A 24674-nucleotide genomic window follows, 5' to 3' on the forward strand; every position below is an offset into this window, starting at 1 on the left:
AACCCTAGTCTCTGTCTTTGGTCCTGAGAAGTAAAGTCCGGATAAAAGTTCACGGTGGTATTATCGAACTTCAAGGGGCCGTGCTCCCGAGAGGCTTGGAGGATAGCGTCTCTATCTCGAAAATGAAAAAGCCTGGCAATAATTGGTCTCGGGGGGGGGGGGGCACCCGGCTTCTCCTTCCCGCCCGGGAAACGGTATGCTCGCTCGACCGCAAAGAATTTGCTGAGTCCGGCGGGAGCGAGATGATTCAGGACCAGGTCCTCTACGAGGAGGTCAACAGCAGAATTCTCAGAATTTTCCGGTACACCAATGAGGCGCACGTTATTACGCCTGGCCCTGTTTTCATGGTCCTCAAGCCGACGGGCCATCAAGTCTTGTGACGATCTCAGGCTGCCGATCTCAGTCTGTGCGTCCGCAACATCAGTGATCAGACTGGAGGTCTTCAGATCCAACGCCTTTACTCTCTCATTAGTTTTGGCCAGATCCGCTCTAATCAGCGTGACATCCACGGCCACGGTGTCGATCTTGGATGCGAGAGCCTCGTATTTCTGTCCCATAGCGGCCTGCATACCAGTGATGGCACTCATGACTTCTTGGAGAGAGACCTCCGTAGGCGCGGTCGAGTCTGCCTTGGGGTCATCAAGAATACATCCGGTACCGCCGGGTGATCCCATCGGTTGGGTATATCGGTCCATGACGTTGGTCTGGGTATGCCCCCCGCGGACCGGCGTCTTTGTTTTGCGCCTTTCGACTTCTGGTTTGGTGGCCATAGTGGAAGCTGTGCCCCGAAGGGGCCCTCGAGACCTGGTAAAAATGGCCGATCTTGGCGGGGCCAGGGAAGACAAGAAATAGGCAAAAAGTGGTAAAATGTCAATAGAGCAGGAGGCCAAAACGCTCAGGAGGGGCAGATCTCAGCGGCAGGGCAAAGCCGCGCCGAATCCGGAGTGGATCTGGAAGAGTGCCAGTCACTCGGCGCTCGGAGTAGAAAGCGAAACCGAAAGTTAGGATGAGGCCGACTGGGGAGAAATCCCTCCGGCCGTTGTTGTTCAACTACTCCCCGGCCTGTGAAGCAGCAGAGCCCATAGCCCCGTCCGGGGCAGGCCGAAAAAGTTGAAGTCGGTGTAAAAACGGTTCCCGACGTCCAAATTCAATTTCGAAAAGGATGTTGAGGTCTGCAAGAGTTCGTCTTCAAAAGCCCATATTCAGAGTAAGGATATGATAAGGATATTTACAAAAGGGCGGCACGGGTCCCGGCAGCTCTCTGCTCACGCGACCATCTTCCCCCCAAAATCACTGTTGATCTCCAATACCATCTCGCCACTTCCGCAAGCTGTATTTTGCTTCCATGACAATTGACCCTCTATGTCCATCGGGTGTCCTCAGTTCTGGATCCCTGCCTCTTTTAGCGGGTATTTTAACTGATCCTTCATACAATCAGGTGTACCTGGAGAATCACAAATTGGGGAAAGTCTGCTATAATATGGAATCATCAGGTCAGACCTTATTTCGGACCAGAGTTTTGCCGCAGCTAAAAGTATCTTCAAACACACTTTCTTAAAATATCTTGTGGCACCAAATTTATACAATTCCCTCTCTCCCTGACCTCCACACAACATTGCTCACCAGGTGTCGCCCATTATTGAAATGAGACCCCATTAGCATTCTACAGTTTTTAAGTGAAACCCCCGGCAGTAGTGCTGTTGGTCTGGCATTGTTAAACCCCATTTATCTCTTTTTCTCTTAAATCTCTTCGCATAATTCCTAATTCCTTTAGAGGCCCATATGAATCTGCTTATTTGTCCCTGCAGTTTAGCTCCCTTCTTATCAAAAATCAAAGGTATGTTTTCACACAAAAAGTGAACTTGGGTAAAACAGCCATCTTACTCGGATTGACCCTTCCATAGATAATGGTAGATTTTTCTGCCTTCTCAAAAGTATAGCTATTTCCACCTCAACTCGCTAAGTTCGGCTCTGGAATGTAATCTAAGTCTTTTTGCACCATTATACCTAGATATCTCGTGCTCTTTTTCACTAGGCTTACATTATTGGGAATATCCCATGTCATAATTTCAGTTTTCGCTCTATTCATTGCATATCTCAGTACTCTGCAAAACTCCTTTATTACATGCTCAATTTGTGAGGTTGACCAATCCAAGCTGGATGTATATACCATTAAATCTTTAGTATCTCCTTGTCTTGCCTTAACTGCTGCACTAATGGTTCAATGTGTAAGTTAAAGAAAAGTGGGGAGAGAGGACCAAATGAGACAAAATCTCCATCTGATATTTCCACCTTACTCTATGAAAGGCCTTCATTACATGTTGATAGTCATAACTGCCAGGGATACATTGTGAGCTAAAGCAAATCTGAAAAGAGTATAATTAAATAATATCACACACACACACACACTTGTTTTTATTGAGATAGAAAACAACACAAACCAAAACATGTGCAATGAGGTGCAGTCATCAAGATTTTTAATATTTGCAATATAGAGGTACAGTAAAAGACAAATCATTACACTGGTACCACAACACAATCACCTCTTTCATAGTTTCCATTGTCCATTAAACTCTACAGAGTCACATTATCAGATGCCAATGGAGAAGTGTCATTGAAAGGGGTACAAAGCAAACCTCTACTCTCATTCCAAGGGCCACAGATTTTTGTCCATTTAAGCGGACATCCCCTGCTCTCATAGATAACCCTCTCCACTTGCATACACCAATCCATATCGGATTCCCAATCTGTGCATATTGGCTTAACCACTCCCTTCCATGTTCTGCCGATATTGCGCTTTGCCACCATGCAGCCCAACGAGACCCATAGTCTCTCAGTTCTTGACAAATCCGTAGCATCCTAGATATTTAGAAGACAAAGCTGGGGGGAAAAATCAATGGGTGTATGACATATCCCGGACAAAGCAGATACTACCTTTCCCCAATACTTCTGAAGGATAGGGCATTCCCACCATTGGTGTAGGTAGGTACCAGTGTGGCCACATCCTCGGGGACAGGCTGGAGAGCCAAGAATCTGAGCTAGTATAATAGGCTCTGTGGAGTAGTTTAAGTTGTATGAGTTTGAAACGAGAATGGATCGCCACCTCATGGGGTGAAGCCAAGGTGTCCCTCCAGTCTTCGTCGGTTATGTCCCCTATATCGTCTGTCCATTTTGTACGTAGTCTGTCTTGGGCATCAGGTGTGTTATTGAGGATTTCCCGGTAAGTCAGCGAACTGGCTTTTTCTGGAAAGTAATCGTCCAGTAGCCTGTCCTCCAAGGGAGAGGAGACCGGTAGGTCTGATCCTTTAGTTATTCCTTTATGTACTGTACTGCGGGCTGTAAGGTATCGAAAATGGCTTCCCCCCCGCCCCCCTGTAGTTGGTAGTCTCTCTGCAGGTTGCTAAACGGGATAACCCTACCCTCTGCCCATATGTCCCCGACCTTTGAGAGGCCAATCAAGTCCCATTTGTCGAACCCCGGCTGCTTTGATAGCAAACCCACTTGACAGGTCTCAAGCAGCAGAGTGACCTGCGTAATTCTACCTTTCTAACCAAAAAAAAAAAAAAAGAGCAGCTGTTGCCTTATGACATAGGGAAACTGTGATGGAAGTTGGGGTGTGTCCGGGTAAGTGTTTCACCCCACCATATAGTGCCCTCAAGTAATTACCAGGAAGCCTATTATGTCCGTCCATCCTATAGGCAGGGTCTGTAATGTGTTGATGCACCCAGTGAATAAGAACCTCCAACTGTGAGGCCCAAAAGTAGGAACTAATGACTGGCAGGGCCATGCCACTGTCTTACCAGCTTTTTGTGAGCTTAGTGAGAACGATTCGGGGTGTACCGCAATTCCAAAGCAGGGTATGTACCTCGGAGTCAACTGACTGAAAGTAATGAGGTGGGACCAAATGGGGGGTGTTCTGCAGGGCATAGAGAAAGCGCGGAAGCGCCATCTTATAGGGATGATATTTATACAAAGCTTCACATATAATTCTTTAAGTATACCATCCAGACCTGGCGCTTTGCCCGCCTTGGATTCTTAATCGCCTCTCTAATTTCTTCCCCCATTATTGCTTGATTTAGGTATGTAAGCTGGTCTTTACTGTGGCTTGGGTTCTTTCGGTTTGCTAGCTAGCTCTTTATATCCATTCCTTCCACTTCATCCTCCCTATAAAGGTCCTGATAAAAGTCTAATATGACTTGTTCAAATTTGTCGTCGTTCACCTCCACGGTATTTAGCTTCTCATGTACAATATTTACAATCTCATAATGGTCCTGCCTGGCCTTCTATGCTAGCAATTGTCCACACCTTCTGCCAGTTTCAAACTGCCCCAACCTCTTGCAACCTTTTCATCTGTTCTGAGTTTAAAACTCTGTTGAAGGGTCTTTAAAGTTTTCCCTAACCTAGGTTTTTCTTTATCATCTACTTGGCCTTTTCAGGGACCTTTCTACCTGATCTAACTCCTGCTCTGACTTCCTTCAGGCCTCTTTTTCTATTCTCCTCCTGTAAAGCAACATGTTACTTATCTTTAATCCTATGTAGACCTTATATGCATCCTAAACTATATTTACAGACACTGACCTACTGTTATCTTATCAAAAACGGTGCCGTTCTGAAATGCCCTTACAGCCATCACCGTACACTAAAACAGAATTCACCCCCACCCAAAATTAGCCCCTTGCCCTATTTGGTTACCTTACGTAGCATTTTTCTCCATTTGCGCAGTAAAGGCCTCCACTTCGCTCCGTTCACTCAAGTTCACCATTTTATTATTCACATGATTCTCAACATGGCCTTCATCTGTAATTTAGTACACAATTGCAGGTGACCCCCCACTCCCAGCGCCTTATTAGGCCCTGGGGACCCCGTCCCCAAGGCCTTTAAAAAAAATTAAGGATAGAGGGGCCGCACGCCCCCCCTGCACAAGCCTTAATTTGCCTTTGGGACACCATCGCACAGGGCCTTTTTTTAAATCAGGGAGAGGGGGGGCCGCGTGGCCCCCATGCCTGAGACTTATTAGGCTTAAAGGACTCCATCCACCAGGGCCTTTTATTTACATTAAATGTTATGCTCAGGGGACCCCATCCCCAGGACCATTACTAGAAATGAAGGGGAGGGGTACCATACAGCCCCCCTCCTCGGCCTCGTTATGCCCTGGGGAGGGCTCGCAAAGCAGATGTTAGGAGGGGACGCATGCCTGCTTCCCCATTTTGAAAAGTGTTGGCCCTCAGGGTGGGCACCCTGTGGCCTTTAGATGCTCAGGGAGGGGGGCTGCGTCCCGCTAGCCCCCCGCCCAATATAAAATAATTTTGTCCATGGGGCCCCAGGAGGCTTGGGAGATGGGCTGCAGCCCTTATCCCCATCTAAATAAATGTTGTCCCTGTGGGTGGGTTGTCCGGGGCCTCTGGAGTGTCAGGGGGCACTCAACCCCCCTCCACTTTTGGAACACCACCCCGGGGGTGGGCTCTCCTGGGCAAAAGGTTATTTAATGTGGCCTGGCCGCTTTTTCATTTTTTTCCCCCCTATCCTTCTGGAGTCCCGCAGGATCGCTGCATTTTTTGCCGTTGTTTTTTGTTTGTTTTTTTTGGCCCCCGGGTCCTTCTGGCCCCATGGGGTCTAGGGAGTAAGGGTATCCCTACTCTGCCCTATTATGATATTTTTTATTTTCCCTAACCTCAGGGCAGGGGACTAAGTTCCCAAGATCTAGATTCTTGCAAAATTTGGAGTAATTCCATTCAGCAGTTTTTGCTGTAGCCCTGCATCAAGTATTCCATGGAAAATGTATTTGGATTTGGCGTTTTGGGGACCCCCTTTTTTCTTGGACCCCACTCGACGGTTTACCCTCAAACTTCCCATGCACAGATTAGTCAACATGTAGAACCTTTTTTGAAAGTTTCATGGAGATTCGTCAAACTGTGCCAAAGTTATTAGCAGTCCAGCAATGCTTTCCCTATGGAACAGCAGACCTAACTATAACCACCTAGTTGCAACCTCCACTAGGTAAATGTGTGTATATATATATATATTTATATATATATATATATATATTTATATATATATATATATATATATATATATATATATATATATATTAGAGGGAGAGCGATATAGAGATATAGTAGATTCTTTTATTGTAGAGAATACAGTGGTATAAGAACCCATACTGTCCACCCCCCAACCAGTCTGCAGAGCTTTAAAATTGTAAGTGTTACTAGAATTATGCATCATGGAGGACCAAATTATGTAGCAAGGTAATCTGAATTATGTTGCAAAATATGCAAATTATGCAGGACGTTCGGTCAGTATTTTTTTTTAACCATGTGAGATAGATGCAACATATTGATGAAATGTACAAATTATGTGGCAAATACAGTAAGGCCATAATTATGCCGTAAATGCCTTAGCCACAGAATCACCCAAATCCATTGACCCGCAGCCTTGTCCAATGTTTCATTAACAATTTATTCAAGGAAGTGTAAGTACAGCCTAAACATTGTAAATATAATCGGTGTTCATTGTTTGTTGCACTATGCAGAAAATACCTTTTTCAAGTTAAATAGAATTAAATAAACATGTAATATAAAAATGACATAACTTGTACTGTGTATTATTATTATTTGCTTGATTTAAAAGCGCATGACTACCTAAGAAAGGTTTTCCATTGCTGGACTCATCATGACACATAGATCCTACCCGAAACTGCCCAGGAAGAGACTAAATTGGGCAAATTAAATGAGTCAGACCAGTCAAGTTATAAGCAGTTTGCAAAAGGTAGTGAGCAAGTGGCGTGCTCTCGGTGTTATTGGCAAAGTGTTCCAGTGCTTAGGGCCCAGAAAAGAAAATGCTCAGCCTCCTTGGCGAGATTTTCTGGCTATAGGGATCCTGGTCAGCTCAAGATGACTTGAACACAACAAACCTGTGGATGGGTAACTAGAAACTATGGATCCAAGATATAGCTATCCAGTGTTGGATAGGCATTTATGCATGTAGCATTCGGCCTTGAACATGAAGTTCAATAGGCAGCCAATGCAGGTCAAGAAGCATACTGGCAGTAGAAGTGATTTGGGGGCTTTTCCAACATCCAGGTAAAGGATGTTACCATAGTCAAGCCTGGAGATAACCAGAGGCTAGACTACAGTTCTCTGGGCTGAGGTGGGGAGGGAGATACTAATTTTCTTTAAGCATTTCCGGATGCCAAAACAAGTGGCCACCACCCTGTTGATCTGATGGCTCATGGTTGATTTGTCATCAAACCAGACTGCAATTGAGCGTATTACCCAAGATCATGGGCCACAAATGCGTCCCCAAAGGTTGGAAGAGGTGCCCACCAGCAAAACCTGTCTTGTCTCCATTTAACTTTAGAGTGTTGACCTTCATCCATGATGAGATATGATAGCGGCAGGTGTTGAGGGCTGTTGCACTTTGATTGTCCTTTGAGGAACAGGGACACCACGATTTGGGTGTCATCCACGGATGAAAAAAGTGTGAGACCGCAGTTTTCAACAATCTCTGCTCGTGGTCTTATGTCCAGATTGAAGAGAAGTGGGCTCAGGGTGGATCATTATGGCTCTCCCAAAGCTAAAGGATGAGGTCTTGATGTTGATGTGTGCAAACATGTTTCATGTAATATCTGTCTCTTTGTGTTCCAGGTTATTTTCAGACCAGGTCAAGGTACTATTGCATGTTGGGACGTGGTGTGTGATTGGTTGCTATAGCACCAATTATTAAAGTATTGAATCAAGTATCTGAGTAGTATAGGTTTATGTAATTAGGTCCTGAAGAATTGCCATTTGATCGCTTGTGGACAGACGTAGGCAAGAAACATGTAGACCACATTATACAACTAATTGACACACCTTGCTTAATAGGATCATTCTATTCCAATTGAGCACCACATCTTTTAATTAGGGAAGTGAACTTTTTTATTAAAATATTCTGATATTAAGCATCACTTCACTTATTTTAATCCTCTTCTAAGCCACCACGCATCATACACAACACAACCCACACACCTACATTTCACCTTACGGCATTTAAAAGATTTCTGGCAAGAGCCCCCTAGTGGGAGCACGTCTGGCATTGCAGTACCGGCCCGACTAGCATCCTGCCCATATAATGAAGCGTGACACCTCTTGGGTTCTGTTAGGGCACTTGCTCTTATTGAAGCTTTCTCCTTTAGCTTGGAACATGAGAACAGTTTTTTCTTCCCTCCTTTCCCCATTATCCTTAGGCTGCCTGAACTGCCCGTTTCTAGGAGCTACATGCTCTGAGTGGGGGCGGCTGATAAAAAGGTTGCAGTGTGGGCAATTTCTCCCTGCTGAGACTGTGTCTAATGAAGAGCGGCTGGCTTCAGGATAGAGGGGTGGAGAGCGAGCAGTTGCAAGGCCAAGGAAGTGAGCATATCTACCTACTTGGGGCAGCATCCATTGCCCCTGATTCCGTTCGGGCATCTGTGCGCCCGCTGAATGTCTGTGCCACGGTCCTGCTAAGGTAAGCAGGCCAGGAGCAGATGATCAGTGTCATTCAACTCTAGAGCGCTAACCGCTCTGTTAGAGTGGGAAGCGCAAGATGGCCGCCGAATATTCAGTTTTTCCCCAAATGAATGTATAACATGTATAAGATGGTCCTATATTATTTTATTGAGGTTCTGGTTACATTTATCAACCACTTAACACCCCACTTCTATCTATACTATCATAAGCTCACAGATTAGCGCAGTAGTCAAAGGTTTTGGTGTTCGTCATCACCTCTGACAAACACTGGGAGACAGATTTTCAGCGTGGTGACCCTTGCTTGGCCCTTTTGAGAGAGGTTATATATTGTGCCGCCAACAGTAAAATTGTACCTATTTGTAATTTTGTTACTGTATGCATGTGGGTGCCAGCTAATGTGAACTTCAGTGGGCCTGTGTTGGTTATGGTGTCAAGCAGATGGTAAAGAGCATAAACTTTATTGGTTCATTAGTAAACGTTATGTCCGATTCCATAGATTTCCTACCCATTCTGAACAGTTTACACTAGTAGTAAATCCAGTGTCCCTTGGGTGCATGAAGGCTGCTTCCGATCTCGGTCTTCCAGTATCTGCTACCCATTTGGCCCATAGATTTTGAAGGTTGTCTGGGACAGGGTGGATCAGGGAACAAAAAGTTGCGATACGACCGTCTGTTTTTTTTCACCCTGTAAAACCCAGTTTTCCAAGGGAGAATGTTTCAGGAATCCTGCCCGCATCACCTGTTTTCTCCGGTGTGCATGTATTAATTGTAAGTATTTGTATCATGGAATCGTGTCTCATTTGCACTGTGGGAGGTTACCTCCCACACGTCGCTAACCTGTACCTGAGTAGCCCTGTAATTTGTCCTGAAGTCTGGCAAGGCAGTCCTTCCATTATAGCAGGACCTGTATAAAGTCCTTAAGCCTATCCTCGGGCCCTATCATTACATATTATCTAGCTTAGTGAAGTAAGTTTCAGGTATCTCACATGTTTTTTTTTTTGCATTAAATATAATAGGTTTGGTAAGGTAATCATTTTATATAGGGAGGTTCTTCTCATAACCGTTAACGGCAGCATGCTTCACCTATCTAAATATCTCTCAATAGATCTAAATATTGCTCCCGCTCACAGGAAACAGCAGGTTTTCGCTGCTCCCTGCGGGCGTGAGCAGTGCCGGTTCCTGCTTGATGCAGGGCGCCAACTGGGGCCGCAGGGCTTCCACTGCGGACCCCAACGATAGTGTGTTGAGAAATGGCCTCTGGGGGAAGGGCTTCTTGGGGCCTTACAAGGCTCGGGAGGGGCCTGCGCGGCCCCACTCCTCTTCAAAACACAAAAAAAATCCTGGGGGCACCATGATTTGTTTTTTGGTGGACTTTGTGACCAACCCCCTGCTGCATGAGGCCAAAGGCCTTGTGCAGTGTGAATATATGATGATACCACACATACCATCGCAACGCGGTATTTTACATTGCGGTTTTGACAACGCAAGTTGTTATATCTACTTGCGTTGGAGGGCGCTGGATTTAGGAATAGTGTGAATTACTATTCCAACTCCAGTCTACGTACAGTAGGAAAGGTGTTGGAATAGTAATTCACACTATTCCTTAGTCTAGAGCGCCTTCCAGTGCAAATCGACGTAATGACTTGCGTTGTTAAAACCACAATGTAACCTTTACCCGTTGTAATGGTTGTGAGGTAAAGGATGTTTCCCTGCAATGTAGGGACGGCTGCATTTGGGGAGGGGGGGTTGTTTGGTCATGCATAGTTGGGGGGTTGGATTAACGTATAATTAAATATTACTTTACATTAAAAAAAACTAGAAATTCACTGAAAAAAATCCAAAGAATAACGTACCATTATAGATAGGAGAAATGTTAAGTTTTAAACCCTAAAAACCACTTAAATTCACCAGTTATAGTTAGTTATCTCAAGTAACTAGAACTCATGGCCTAAAGTAACTATAACTCATGCCATCACCATGGACTTCTAATTATCTTATAAATCACATAACATCTTCTTTGATATCATTGGTATTGTCACTGTGCATGACGGGGGCACAAGTTATAGTTACTTGAGATAACTAAGCGTTTACAACTGAACATTTCACCTAACTATAACTTACTTTACCTTTATTTTTTTCAGTGAAATCCTTCTCGCATATCTCTTTTGCCATTGGTCTGTAGGAGTTTTGTTTACACTCTGTTTTCTTCTTTGATAGCATGGGGCAGTGGTTTTCCCCGCCACAGCCATTGGTTCCCTTGCCCTGTGAGTGGTGCATTTGTCTGATCATGTGCAAACTTGCTTAATAACGAGTACGCATCAGTGCGAGTTCTAGGGCTGCCAGGCCAATCCTTTGAGTTTTTCAGTTTTTTTCCCTTTTACTTGCACATGCATTTCTTTCCTACTTCTCTGTTTATTACCTTTTCTAGATCATGCTACACCTCCTAAGACGGAGTTTAATGGGCCGCTCATTTAATCTGCAGTGCCCCACAAGCCCACTGTATTTAATTCAGGAAACCATCTTGGAATGGGATATGATCCATAATGTAGCATTATTCTAGCATTCCAAAAATTGATACTGTCGAGGTACCTGTAGGGCGTTGGTATGCTAATCTCTACTAAGATACCAGGAGCAGGATACTCAGTCATGGTATGTTAGACCCTGCAGGAGGAGGTCCACAGACCTGTCTGCCAAGGTGGGTTACATAGTCCTAGTGTGTCATGAGGAATAATGGAAACATGCTGCTTCATTCCATTGGCAACAGTGGATTGGTAGGGTTGGTGGGCTCTGACAGCTTCTTATGCGCAGTGGTTGGGTTTGGTTGGGGTTCTTAAATGTTCCTATGTAGCTCTCACCAATCCCTGTCAATGCCTGTGAAGCCCTATCACAGCACAAGTCCCTTTCACCAGCTATCAATCCCATTTCATTCACCACCTGCAGCAGCTGGTCTGCAACAAACAACCAAGCCATGTCAGCACCTCCTTACCTGCAAGACCTTACTCATGCATAACAGGCAGGTGGCTGGTGAAGTGCTGTCCATCAGTGAGCAGCATCAAATCTTCAGCTTTATCACACCTCATGAACCCGTCACCCTCGCTATGACCTATAACAACCTACAAAGCCCTAAACCTAACAATTTATCTTGTTACCCCACGACATGACGCAGATCTACGGTTAATCATTTTATGAGTACTATGTCTCACTATTGTGCACACCTCTGCAGCTTGATCCATAAGGTGCCTTCCATTGGCGAGTGTCTTCAGATCTTCATTTTCTGGTCCCTGTGTCACCCACCACCAACACTGAAAATATCCCCCCTCCCCGCCTTTCTTGCTATGCATTCTTGCTCCCTGGCATTGGCGGAACATAAGGTCCTTCAAGACTGCAAGAACAACAAAGCATGCTGCTTGCTCAAAGTTGACGAGGATGGAAGAGAGCTTGGGCCTCCCTTACTTGTCTACTAGTCAGCTTCGTAATTTTCTTCCACGCCCCAGCAGACCAGCTGGGGACTCGCGGGAAAGGAAGAGACGCCACACTGCAGCGCCGTTGACTTGCCTTCTTTTTCTTGCCGACAGTGTGGTAACAGTCCAGAAAGTCCGGTCCTTCGCAAAGACACGGTTAAAAAAAAATGCATCTTTGAAACATTTATCCTTATGTTTGCACATGCAAAAGAAACGACATGGCAACAAGAAACCACCATCTGCTGTAACTCGTAGGATATTTCTGAAAGGTATACTGAAGGGCTTAGGCAGTATCATTCCTATTCAAGGTTGTGGGTGGTGGGGCGCGCGTGCATCATGCCCCTATGAATCTTGCCTACTTCCGAGAGAAATGAAGTCCGAATCCATGCCCAGTCAGGCAAGGCATGTAAGTGCCACTGGTGCAGTATTTTGATGAGGTCATATTGTTTAGTTAATTAAAACCTTTACAAAGTTCTAAAAAGAGCTACAAATATACACTGTGCAATGATAAAACCATATAATGAAAACAGGCATCGCTAAATACGGGCAGAGAGGGTTCAGCTGAACCGTTTATAAAAAATAAAAAAAGTAGGTAAGAAAACAGTCATACATAGCACATAACAGGACAGACCTTTGTGCATGGAATTGGGACATTGCTTAAAACACGAACCTGCTATGAAACAATAAATCTACAGCAAATGGGCAAGGAAGACTCAGATGAACTATAGTTTAACGATAGTGCAAGCAACAGATCACATTTTTCACCTGGTTATAAAGCAATGTGCACAACACGCCAAATACGTAGGCCAGTTGTGAGACGACCGATCTGTAAGCGGTACTAAACGAAAACATGTCACAAACTTGTCTTGCTTAGTAGCTGACTCAATACCATTCAGACAATGCACGTTTCGCGCAAACCAATAACCAACTGTCCAATACTTTTTTGGGGGGAAGCTGGCACCCCTAAGAGCAACGGGCGTATTTGTTGCTACAGTTCCGTGAAAGAACAGGGTTTATTTGGATGGTTTTCTTTTTTCTAATAAGTTCCACGTTGCATGTAAACAAACCCAGTCCTTGGCACACAAAAGGTAGCCTTATGACGCTGTGGGAACGGTAGACCGTCGAGTGCATTCGTCTACCGTAGACGAATGCACTCGACCAGCTTTTGAGGCAAAAGATTTACTTAACACAACTGAGAAGGATACCTCTCTTGTCTTGAACGCGCATGAACCTGCTCCCAGGACTGCTGGAGAGCGTCAAATGACTGTGCAGTATTCAAATCATATAGCAAGCAGACCTGCAGATGGTTCCTGGTAGTGGCTCAGACTGTCCATCATCGAGCATTGTCTTATCAAGGCGGTTAGTGCCTAGTATGTCCTAATCTCTTTGCTGAGACAGCATGTGCCAGTATCCTTTTCACCCAATCTTATAAAATCACACAAAGCACATCATACTACTCAACATAAGAGACTTTTTCTCTCTCCGACGCAAAACTGCTGGCTGCGTTTTAGGATTGTAGAGGTGCTTTGTGGTGAGCAAGTAAGACCACTAAAACATTTGAAGATATATAATTAACTGAGCTACAGTACTAATTTTGTACAAGTAATTTAGTAAAGCCAGAGTTGTATTTTCTAAAGACTGTGGCGGAGTTTTCATTTTTTAAAACATCGTAAACTACACATTGTACTCTAATTTCTGTGGGTGGTAACCACATGCCACACTGGGCAAAAAGCAGAAAGTTGTGGGACACAATTTTTTTTTTCCTTTTGCCTGTTGCTGTTTTGGGGATGGGTTTGGTATCCAATGAAATTTTTAAGTATGGAAAATAAGTTGAAAACATTTTTACTTTTTAGTTCTGCCCTTCAGATGGCTGTAACTGTCTCGCCATCTTCCTGTATTTAAAAAAATGAATCAATAAAAATACATACATAAAGATAGGTGGTCCGCTCTCTTCAGCCATTCACTCTCTTGTACTGTGAGTGACTGTGTGCATCTGTGCAAATTTTTGTCTGCGCTTTCTTTGCAAACATATACCCACCACCTTAGACAGTGACTTTTTTTAAAATATCTTTTTATTAACAACCCAAAAAGAAAAACATCAGGTGACATTAAACGCTTCATGATTGCCATAATTACAATTCCACATCTTCAAAATAATAAGCACAATATATAGATAGTGAATCAAGTGGACTCATGCGTCTCTGCTTCTTTCATACGGATCGGGAGAGTACAGATGTTACCACGGTATTGATTCCAGTGCCCCCAAACCTTCCCCCACTTCTCGGGACAGCCCATCTCTCCCTAAACATACACCAGTCTAGATCTTCCACCCACTTCTCGACCGGGGGCGGTTAGCAGGCTCCCCACAATTGAGCAATATTACGCTTCGCTAACATACATGCCAATGTTTATCCATTGTCTTCTATACGTGTTCAGATCCGTGGGCTCCCAGACATTCAAAAGACACCTGCAGGCTTCCGGCCGTAGCTCCACCCCCAGAACCTCTCGCATTGTGTCATGGGTCCCCACCCAGTGTTCCTGCACCATCGCGCAATGCCACATTATATGCAGGAAAGTGCCAATCTCTCCGCACCCCCTCCGACACTCTCCGCTTTCCGCTCGACCCATACGTACTAGATGAGGCCCCGTGACATATGTCATATGGAGAATCTTTAGTTGTACCAATCTAAGCCTCATCTGTACCGCCACCACCCGCGGGGAGGTGATGGCCTCTTGCCAATCCTCCTCATCAATCTCAACCCCATCAGCATTCCACTGATCCCTGACAAGTACAAGCGGGTCCTCCATGCAATTTATAAGCTTTTTATATACCAATGTGATAGTCTTCCCCGGGAGGTGGCCGTCCAGTACTCGGTCCGCCAGCGGGGAAGCGTCGGACAGTGACTTTTTTAAAACTTTCAGTCTTTTCATTTTGTTTGCATTTGCTCCCTCAAAACAAATCTGCTCATGTTCTATAACTGAACTATGCTATTGACTGCTATTGTGGAAGAGAATTGTTGATTTTACACCTTTGCTGGTTCTTCTCTACAGCTCACATAGGAAGAAACCCTGGTTTGCAAGCTATATGGGAAGATGAAAAACAACGGCGTCGAGACAAAAATGAATCTTCTCAGATAAGCCCGCCAGATTCGCAAGGTAAACTAAAAAGCATGACATCTTATTAAGCAGCTTTATATTGCTTCACTTCCTATAAGATGCCTAACCATAGTTACAAATCTAGATTTGTGTCCGTATGATGTGCAAAGATTTCCACCTAACATTTGAATAAAGAAAGGAGTATATTTAGAACAAATTAATACACTCTTCTAAAAATGTACAGTTGTCCAATACACTACTGTCAGCTCGTGCTAATAGTTTCTTTAACTTAATGCATTTGTGTCCAGTCTTTTGCTCTATTTCACACATCATGTAGAGCGTATCATGGCCTGAATAAGCCTATAGTTTTTTTTTGTTTCTAGGGAAATACTATTTTTAGCTACTCTCCAGCAGAGGGTTCATGAAACCCCCGCTTTAGCAGCTACTTCAGGGGTGGCACATTTTATGCACCTTTTTATTTGCAACTTGGCAGGTAAAAGTAGGTCATAATTAACGCTAAAAGGAAGAGGAAGGTGTTGATGGAAAGGGGAAGTGGGATGCATGGATGAGTGGATTTATCAGTGGATGACAGGGTGGGTGGGTTAGTTAAAGAAAGTGTGGATCAGTGGGTGAAAGAATGGGTGGATAAAAGGATGGATGGGAAAGGGTGGATCGGTTGTTAAAAGGATGGATAGGTTGTTAAAAGGATGGATAGGTGAAAGAATGGATGAATGGGTGGAAGGATGGGTGAGTGGATGGGTGGATGATTTGGTTGAAAGGGTGGGTGGGTAAAGGATGAATGGATGGGTGAGAGGATGAGTTGGTAAAAAGATGGGTAATGGAAAGGATGTATGGGTGAGTGGATGAAGGTATGGGTGATTGAAAGGATGGGTGAGTAAACTAATGTATGGTTTGGCGAAATGATGGATGATAAGGGGGTGAAAGGAGAAGTGGATGAAAGGATTAGTGTTGAAGGGATGGGTGGGTGAAATGGTGAGTGTGTGGCTGAAAGGATAGATGAGTGAAAGGATGGATGAGTGAATGAAAGGATGGGCAAATAGATGGATGGATGGATGGATGGATGGGTGAAAGGACGGGTGGATGGGTGAAAGGACGGGTGGATGGGTGAAACGATGGATTGATGTATGGGTAAAAGTGTTGTGTAGGAATCTAGGACCCTAGTGTAATTTTCCCGATTCATGCCCATACATAGGTATAAATTTACCCGATCCTTATATAGGCATAGAAATCATTACCATATTTAGCCTGAGCCCTATGCAGCCCAAATACGGCATGACTACTTCCACTAAGTTCCGAGAATCAACAACGATTTCTTAGAAAAACCCGCCTTCAGCAGCTAGGGACTTCCCCTTGCCTGAATACTAATTTATCTAGGAAATAATGGAGTTTTCACAGAACTGAGTCTTTGATGACGTTATTATGTCTAATCATACGTCAAACTCGGCACCTTCAAGGTATAAATATGCCTACATTTGCCCAGACAAACACACGGTGGTTTGGAGCAGATCTACTAACTACTTGCCCGACGCCCTGCAGCAGCAAGTGCCGAAGGAAGCCGACCCTCCAGCTGACGCACTGAGAGACGCTGTCTTTTCTCCTGCCGAGAAATTCAGCTCCAGTGTTTCCAGGCTACCCTTGCGGGTTGCTGGGAAATAGAGTCCTGAGAGAGAGATACAAGACCTCCTTCATTCTAAAATCAAGGTACGCAGCTGATTATACCCTTAAGAGAATTCTTGGAATAGATTCTTGGCAAAGAATACTAAACTTAAGCTACACCTCATTTACCTCTTCCCTTGTACTAGACTTAAGTTAGGTACGCCGGGGTAGGCGTATTTTAGAAGCACCAGTTGAGTACTTTTAGTCCTTATTTTATCACTGTATGTATTTTATGGCTTAGAAACCATGTTATGCTTTTACAGTACTACTTTATAATATTTATCGTATTATATGCCATGTACTTTATAACCAGTATTACAATTGTAGCAGTACATTTCTTATGCTCGAGAAAGAAGACTGTTCAATAAATACTTTTTATTGAAAACGCCCGTCTCTCTATTTTCTCAGCACCTCTGGTGAAAGGAAGCATGCACGATTGACTGAGTAAAATAGCTATCTATTGTTTCTGCGACTCTAGAGATTGATTTCTTATTCTTGGGAAACAAAGTTGTCATGTTTATGCGATTGTCAGAAACGAATCCCTTCTTGTGAATTCGAGAAAGTTTCTAGTGACCTTTGAGCTAGCTGGCACTCACAATTAAGTTTAATATATTCGGTAGAGACCTAGTCGACCTCAGTCTTACGTCTAAACTACAGGATATATTATTCCAATGCGCAGAATGTATTGGGAATATAGGAACTACACTACATGGTGCCCAACGTTTGGTAAGGCGATAATTTAACGCTAGATACTAGAGTAACTCAGTCGTGCTGTTCACACAGACCCCTTTTTTCCCGTAAAAACTCCAAAAGACGTCTGGAGTGGGTAAAAGGATAATATCCGCCAAAACTGAGTAGGACGAAAAATCCTATGTATTAGTTTTTGGTTTGTTCAACGTTGAAGGATACAGTGTTCCAAAATATTGTGCACCTAATCTTTGTTTCCTTGAAACTTGTTCTGCAAACTATTCAGTCAACAAAATAATGAATAGTGACGAAGAATTCGCTGCAGCTGCGGCTGTAGCTCAAGCAGTTTTAGAACACAGAAACCTCCTACAGAATGACCCGGATGCTATAATCATCTCGGTAAATGTAAGAAAAACTATAACTTACAAACTCATAAACAATGGAATATCATCGAGAGGTGGTAAAGTAATATTTGTTATAGAGGCACATGAATATCGGCAGACAATAGTGTTATATTCATGGATTCACTTTCCTCCAGCAGATGGAGGGACACACGAGTTCCACTACTACAAAGTAGAGGAACCTCCAACGGAATACGTTCCTTAAGAGGACGTTGAAATTCCATTAACTTACCAAGAGCATCAGCTCTGGTTTAAAGGCGCCCTACAACATGAAAATCACATAACCAGGCTCGGTCCACTAGGGAGACCAGGAGCGACATGGCCGGTACTAGCCAGCTATACACCACATCCTGACATTGAAAACATGACAGGCCCAGAACTGTTAGAACAGCTAAAACAGTTAACTAAAATACATAGACACTTGGTTCAATATGTCATGCTGACCTTAACAGTCCAACCTACTGTGAGGATTCCCCAGCACACCCTTCACCAGGGGAACACAAACAAAATCACACCACAGACTATACAGCCAGTCATTGGTAAATTGCCCGCAAAGAGGGAACAAATTCCATTCTCGTTAGCTTTGAAAATTACTCGAATTGAGGCAGTGTTTCCTGATAGTACACCTCATGAGAAACACAGAATTCTGACAATCTGTTTACCAATTGGGATTGCACCACACGTAGAGGACTGCGACAGTTGGGGTACAGTCTTTGCTTCAATCTACACAAAAACACATGGTGTCCCGTCTATGGCGGTAATACCAGACGTTCTGACACCGATTCAAAATGAATACGGTCCAGAACCGGCCTTGAATCTTGGTATGAAATTACTGAAAGATTTCAAACCGGTCTCGGCTATACTATTAGCCAACATCAAAGGTGAAGCAGCATCCGTGGCAATCCGCCAAAAGCTAAAAGAAACCGATATAACAGGCAAACCTTATGAGCTTGCAAGGATTATTGAAAAATCGTATGAAGAACTAGGTAGAGACAGTTTGGGTGGGAAACCATTAAAACCACACTAACAGAAAATCCTGAAAAAGTTTTTATTAAAAATAATCTCACTACTCCTAAAAAGAAGTGGGAAAATACTAAACAGACACTTCCTAAAGAGAAGCGTTCTCAGTCCAGAGGAAGATCTCCCCAACGGGGAGCCCTCTGAAAAGAGGTGCAACCTCAGAAATAGGGATAACTTAAGAAAACCTAATAGATATCAAGATACTGACACACGTTCCTCTCGTACCTTTCAGACTTCCTCGCAGAAATCCAAGAGGAGTGGACGATCAGAACACAAAGAAGAACGCGTGAAGTCCAAAGACGAACAGCACATTCCAAAAAATAAGAAAACTCAATTCACCAAGAAGAAGGTAGCAAGCGTAAAGATCAGACATGCCGAGGATCTTGAGGACACAACTCAAGAACGGGGAGTGGGCCCAGACAATGCTAGACGGCGCAGCAGCAGTAACCATAGTTCGCAAGATCCTGATGGATCATCTGGAGACAGTGGACTTGAATGAATGCATTCAAGTTGAAACTGCCGACACCAGGGTTAGTGTACCCATCAAGTTATATGAAATAACACTCCGAATGGAGGGGGACATACCTAGAAAAATAAAAGCACTCTTTTGGGAAGAGCTATCTAAGAGTTATGACATTCTTCTAGCTGAACAAGACTACCCACCTGAATTTGTCAGGGAGTGCCCACATGGCGAAGAGATAATTATGCCAGCCTTCTCAAATCATGTTCCTATTCATAAAAAATACACATATGCCAGAAAATGGGCTGTGGCCCAGGCTCCAGCTTTATATAAAAATCATGTGGGATGGGATGAGGACTCTCCTCACCATAAAATCCAGTTAAAAAATCAACCTACTGCACAAAGGCAGTATCCAGTTAAGCAAGAAGCTAAAAAACAAGTCAGGGAGATTTTAAATCAACTTGAATACCAAGGGGTGATTGAAACATGCACCTCGTCAATGAACAATCCTTTGTTTCCTGTCTCCAAACCAGACAATTCATATCGTCGAGTTTTGGATTACAGACACTTAAACTCCTGTTGCAAAACATTTGCAGTACAAAATGCACACAGTGCAGCACTGATGAATAACATCGTGCGTAAAAAATATAAAACCACATTAGATATTTCGAATGGGTTTTTCTGTCAAAACATTGCACCTGAAAGCAGGCATTTGACCGCTTTTTCAATCATGGGGACACAGCGACAATTTTGCCGTCTCCCCCAAGGATTCAAGAATAGTCCAGGGTTCCTTTCAGCCAGAGAAACAGTTTTACTACAAATGTACGATGATGAGACATTATCTTATGTCGATGACATCTATCTTACAGACGATGATTTGGACGTGCACTTGAAAAGAGTGAACACCATAATACTCGGTTTTGCTTCTGAAGGGTATAAATTCAATTTTAAGAAATCACAAATTGCCCACCTCAACGTCCTATTCTTAGGATACGAGTTATCAAGTGAAGGCAAGAGCCTGGCAGCCAACTTCCTAGAGAAATGTGCACTGCTCCAAACTCCAAAGACGCTGAAGAACTTAGTCAATTCTAGGTTTCCTGAATTTCGGAAGAACTTATGTTCTGAATTACGCAGAAAGGGTTAAACCTCTCTACGAACTAATCAAACCTGATTTCAAACCAAAAAATTTGACTCAAAACCTTACAGAAATTTTGCGTTCAGTACAGACAGACATGTTAGCAAAAACACAGTTAGAAACACGCGATAATGCGTGCAATCTTGTGATCCGAATCATCCCAGGGAGATGCGGATTCACATACCTGACTTTTAATGAAGGTGAAAAGGTACCAATAGCATACAAATCACACTTGTACACAAAAGCTGAAATAAAATTCACTTCTACAGAAAAAATTCTGACAGCGGTTCAAACTGCAGTAGCAAAAGAGAGAGCTCTCGCACAGGGTAAACGCATAATGATCATTACACCTGTACCTGCCTTGAAGGCAGTGACGAAAGCAAGCATTCCCAATGCAAAAGCTTTACATCCGAGATGGATACAATGGGTTAATTCTCTTACTGCAACAGACGTTGAATACGTCTTTGACCCCTTCTTGAAGACACAAGAAATCCTACAATACGAATACGAATGTCCTCTGCCGACCGAGATTCTGCCTCTAGAATATTACGGATGTATAATCTATACAGACGGATCAGCACAGCCCGCAATTGGGGGTAAACAAGCCTATAGTGCTGCGTGCGCGATTGTTAAAGGTCGCTGGCGCGAAGGTAAATTTAGACCTATGGTCACTAAAAACTCAATCACTCGGAGACTGTACAGCTTAGCGCGCTGAACTACAGGCTTTCTAGATGGCGCTTGAAAATACCGATCGCAAATTCCCCACACTCATAGTGTGCGATTCATATTTCTACATTGAATCTTACAACGAGCACTTGCAGAACTGGGTTTGAAACGATTTCAAAAATACAAAAGGTGGCACAATCAAGCATAAAAAGCTTTGGGAACAAGTAGTTTATTAAAGAAAGAACTACAGAGGACTCACGTGATACACACACTGAGTCATCAGCCTGATGGCGTTCACGTTGCAGGGAATTCATTGGCTGATGAAGCCTCGAAGGCAGCTGTGCAAACGGCTTCCGTAGGTACAATCACTCGCTCGAAAAAAGTAATAGATGGTGAAACAATGCTAGCAGTCAAAGCTTCAATGGAAGGTAGCTATGCAGCGTTACCTGCAAACTATCCACTCGGTAATACATACATAATTGATGCAAACTCCGTTCCTTTTGCTCGAATCCCTGGAGTGGGGGACAGAGTAATTCCAAACAGGAACGAGAGAGGTGCTTTGGTACATGAAGCACATATGGGAGAGGGTCTGAGAGATCAAGGGATCTTAGAATCTCTAATAGAATTGGAAGAGATGTACTGGTGGCCGGGAATGAGCGTCAAACTTTACAAATTCGGAATTAACTGTGACACCTGTTACAAAGATCATAGCTTCGCCAACCACCAGGTACCTGACTACAGTGTAGCCAGCTCAGTCCAGACACCATTGTTAGACAGCATCAGGCTTTCTACACGCAGACATCGCCATAGACGTACGCAATCCCACAAATATTAAGACAAGATTTATTTGGATGTGGCCCCAGCGCTCGGCTGACGCCAGAACTGTTATAAAGGATTTGCGAGTCTTTATCGGCACATGCGCAATCGGCTCGCTACATTCTGACCAGGGTCCTGCGTTTAGCTCTCGAGCTTACAAGGAGGCCATGGCTAGCTTGGGCGTTGCATTGCGGTATTCTAGTCCCTTCCATCCTGAGGGTAATGCGGTAGTGGAAAGAAAAAATCGTGACATAAAGCAATCCATAACAGCTAAGGTATTATGTTTGGGTGATGGGTGGGTCAAACCTCTAATAAGTGTCCAACGTAGTCTTAACAATCTGCCAAGAAATTCTCTGGGGGGAATCACTCCATATGAATTACTATTTGGTACTAGACTGATGATCAAAGACCTCGATTGTCCTTCAGTGGTGGAACAAAAACCCTTTGATGTCAAAGATCGTTTGGCTGTTTTACAGGACTTAAATGAAACAAGAAGAAGTATGAGTAACACAATACAGAAGCAAACGATCACTGAAGAAAAACCACCTGTCCCAGCAAGACCTTTCTGGATTCCAAAAATTGGGGATCTAGTCAGGGAAAAGATCGCGGTAAAGAAGGAATTTGGGCCTTCTTACAGAAAAGCAGTACCTGTCTTAGCTATCCACGGAACAAGATCAGTGTTACTACCGCCCCTTGCTGGTAAAAGGGAGAACAGAGTTGTGTCCATCGACCTGGTCAAACCACATCATGTGGCCGATAATAAGTAGTAGGCCCAGTGGACTCCCAAGATGTAGCAGACGACCAAATCTTGCTACAATCCAAGAGGTTCAAACTGAAAGACTTATCACCTTTGATAAACTTGCAGTAAGAAAAGGACTATGCGACAAAGCCATGAAACTTGTGCCTCTGGATACCCAAATAACAGTTTGTCAAGAAACACCTGTCTACAATGATGTAGCCTCTGACTATACAAAAATGACAAAGGAAGAAGCAGCTCCAACGTTTCCGAACAATCCTGATACTATTCCAACAATTGACAGAACTGCCTCTGGCTATTTTATCAACTTTGATACCTTCTCTGAGGATCCCAGTGAACCTGAAGAAACGCCAGCAAATAAAACTTTCAAACAAAGAATAACGAACTCTTTCATCAACTTGAGAAAACATACCTGGTTTCACCATGGGTTGAGTTTTGGATTGTGTTAGGTGTACTTTTCCTCCTGCTTTGGCTCATACTTGTGTTAAGTTTGGGAAGGATGATTGATGGAAAATACAGTACAATGGACACAGCAAGTAAGAAAATCAACTTGCTCCTGAAACCTCACAAATCATCTCATCGTGAAAGAAGAGACCTGTCATCAGTCAACATTACAGTCGTCCCTATACCTGGTGGTATAGCATGGGATAGAACTGATTATGACATCTATGGCCCGGTGGAACTGCTGAAGATTCTACACCAGTTTAAGGTTTATTTAAGTGACTTTGTCTCACCCAGCATATTTTCTGATGATTGGGACTTTGAAACTGTTAATAACACGATGACAGATTTAGAAATGTCAGCTAAATTTACAGAACATGAATACCTAGAAGGGTGGATTTGCTTAAATTGATCAGCACATCCCTACATCATATTTCCCTTGTCAAAATTTCATGTTGTATCGATTTAATACACTTTGTGGGAGTGTTCGTCCGGTATCGTGCTCATCCACCTTGTGGCACCAATCCACGATATCCTTCTCACTGAGGGTGAGACAGAGTATCATACACAAATTACAACAAAGATACCAGTGCACATCCCTTCTTGTTACTATTATCCAATTGGCAAACAGCCACAAAAGTTCACTATTTTCACTTTCCCCGTTGTCCTCAAGCAGACAAGTACAATGTTTGTTAATATTCAGTTTCCATTTATTATTGATTCGTCTCTTTTGCCACACCGTCACAGCCGACGATACCAAAGCCCTCACCTGGCAGCGATAATTCTGCGGATGAGGAGGTAGACGTAAAACAGATTTTAATTAAAAACAGAACTAATCCTGATTGGAAAAAATTGTTAATCTGGCCCACAGACACGAATAACTGTCAAAATAGATTCCTGAACAAAACACAAGGGTTCACAGTGAATAGGCCAGATCCAAGATATTCCCAGAGACAACATCCAGCGATAGTAACTGCTTACAGTGTACGAAAGCTATGCCTTGAGTGGCTACAGAAATCTACACTTACAGAAATCAAACAACACTTATCTTTACTTAAAGAAGGCAATGATTTGCGAGATTTCTTAATGGGGCCTCGCAAACCACATCAAAAACGTTTAATATACGCCGGTATATACGCTGCTTACAACGAAGCATGGAAAATAACGCAAATGGAAACTGCAGAAAGAATACGAGAAATTGATCATATTAATTTAGATAAAAGCCTCTCTGTAGTGGACAATGGGTTAACTACTCTGTCCTCCAGGATATATTCTTTGGACAGCATTGTATCCTCTGCAATTGACACAATAGAGCAAGACTTGCTAATGTTACAACATGGCCAGTCTCAATTACGTTCTATAATGCTGCTAGGCTGGACGTTACAAAATCTCCGTTCAGGCTACGTGCCATGGCGTTTAATCTGTACCACGTCTTTGTTTACTGTGTTTAACCTTACAGATAGACAAATCTCTTTGGCACAAAGAGGAACAGACTATACGGTGCTGAGCATTGAGAAACTGGAAAGATTACCATTGACAGTTTCTGAGAAGCCTGTCATTGAATGGATA

At 43.5% G+C, this 24674-nt stretch overlaps 1 protein-coding gene across 2 annotated transcripts in view; it reads left to right on the top strand.

Moving 5' to 3' along the window:
• REV3L (REV3 like, DNA directed polymerase zeta catalytic subunit) overlaps positions 1 to 24674 on the top strand; it is a 954247-nt gene that overhangs the window by 336162 nt on the left and 593411 nt on the right. For both annotated transcript variants that reach the window (XM_078649145.1, XM_078649144.1), the window contains exon 7: positions 15001 to 15105. In XM_078649145.1, coding sequence (XP_078505271.1) covers positions 15001 to 15105 — 105 coding nt within the window. The remainder of the gene's footprint in view (positions 1 to 15000; positions 15106 to 24674) is intronic.

This window comes from Lissotriton helveticus, chromosome 6, assembly GCF_964261635.1.
Source record: "Lissotriton helveticus chromosome 6, aLisHel1.1, whole genome shotgun sequence".
NCBI classification, from domain to species: domain Eukaryota; kingdom Metazoa; phylum Chordata; class Amphibia; order Caudata; family Salamandridae; genus Lissotriton; species Lissotriton helveticus.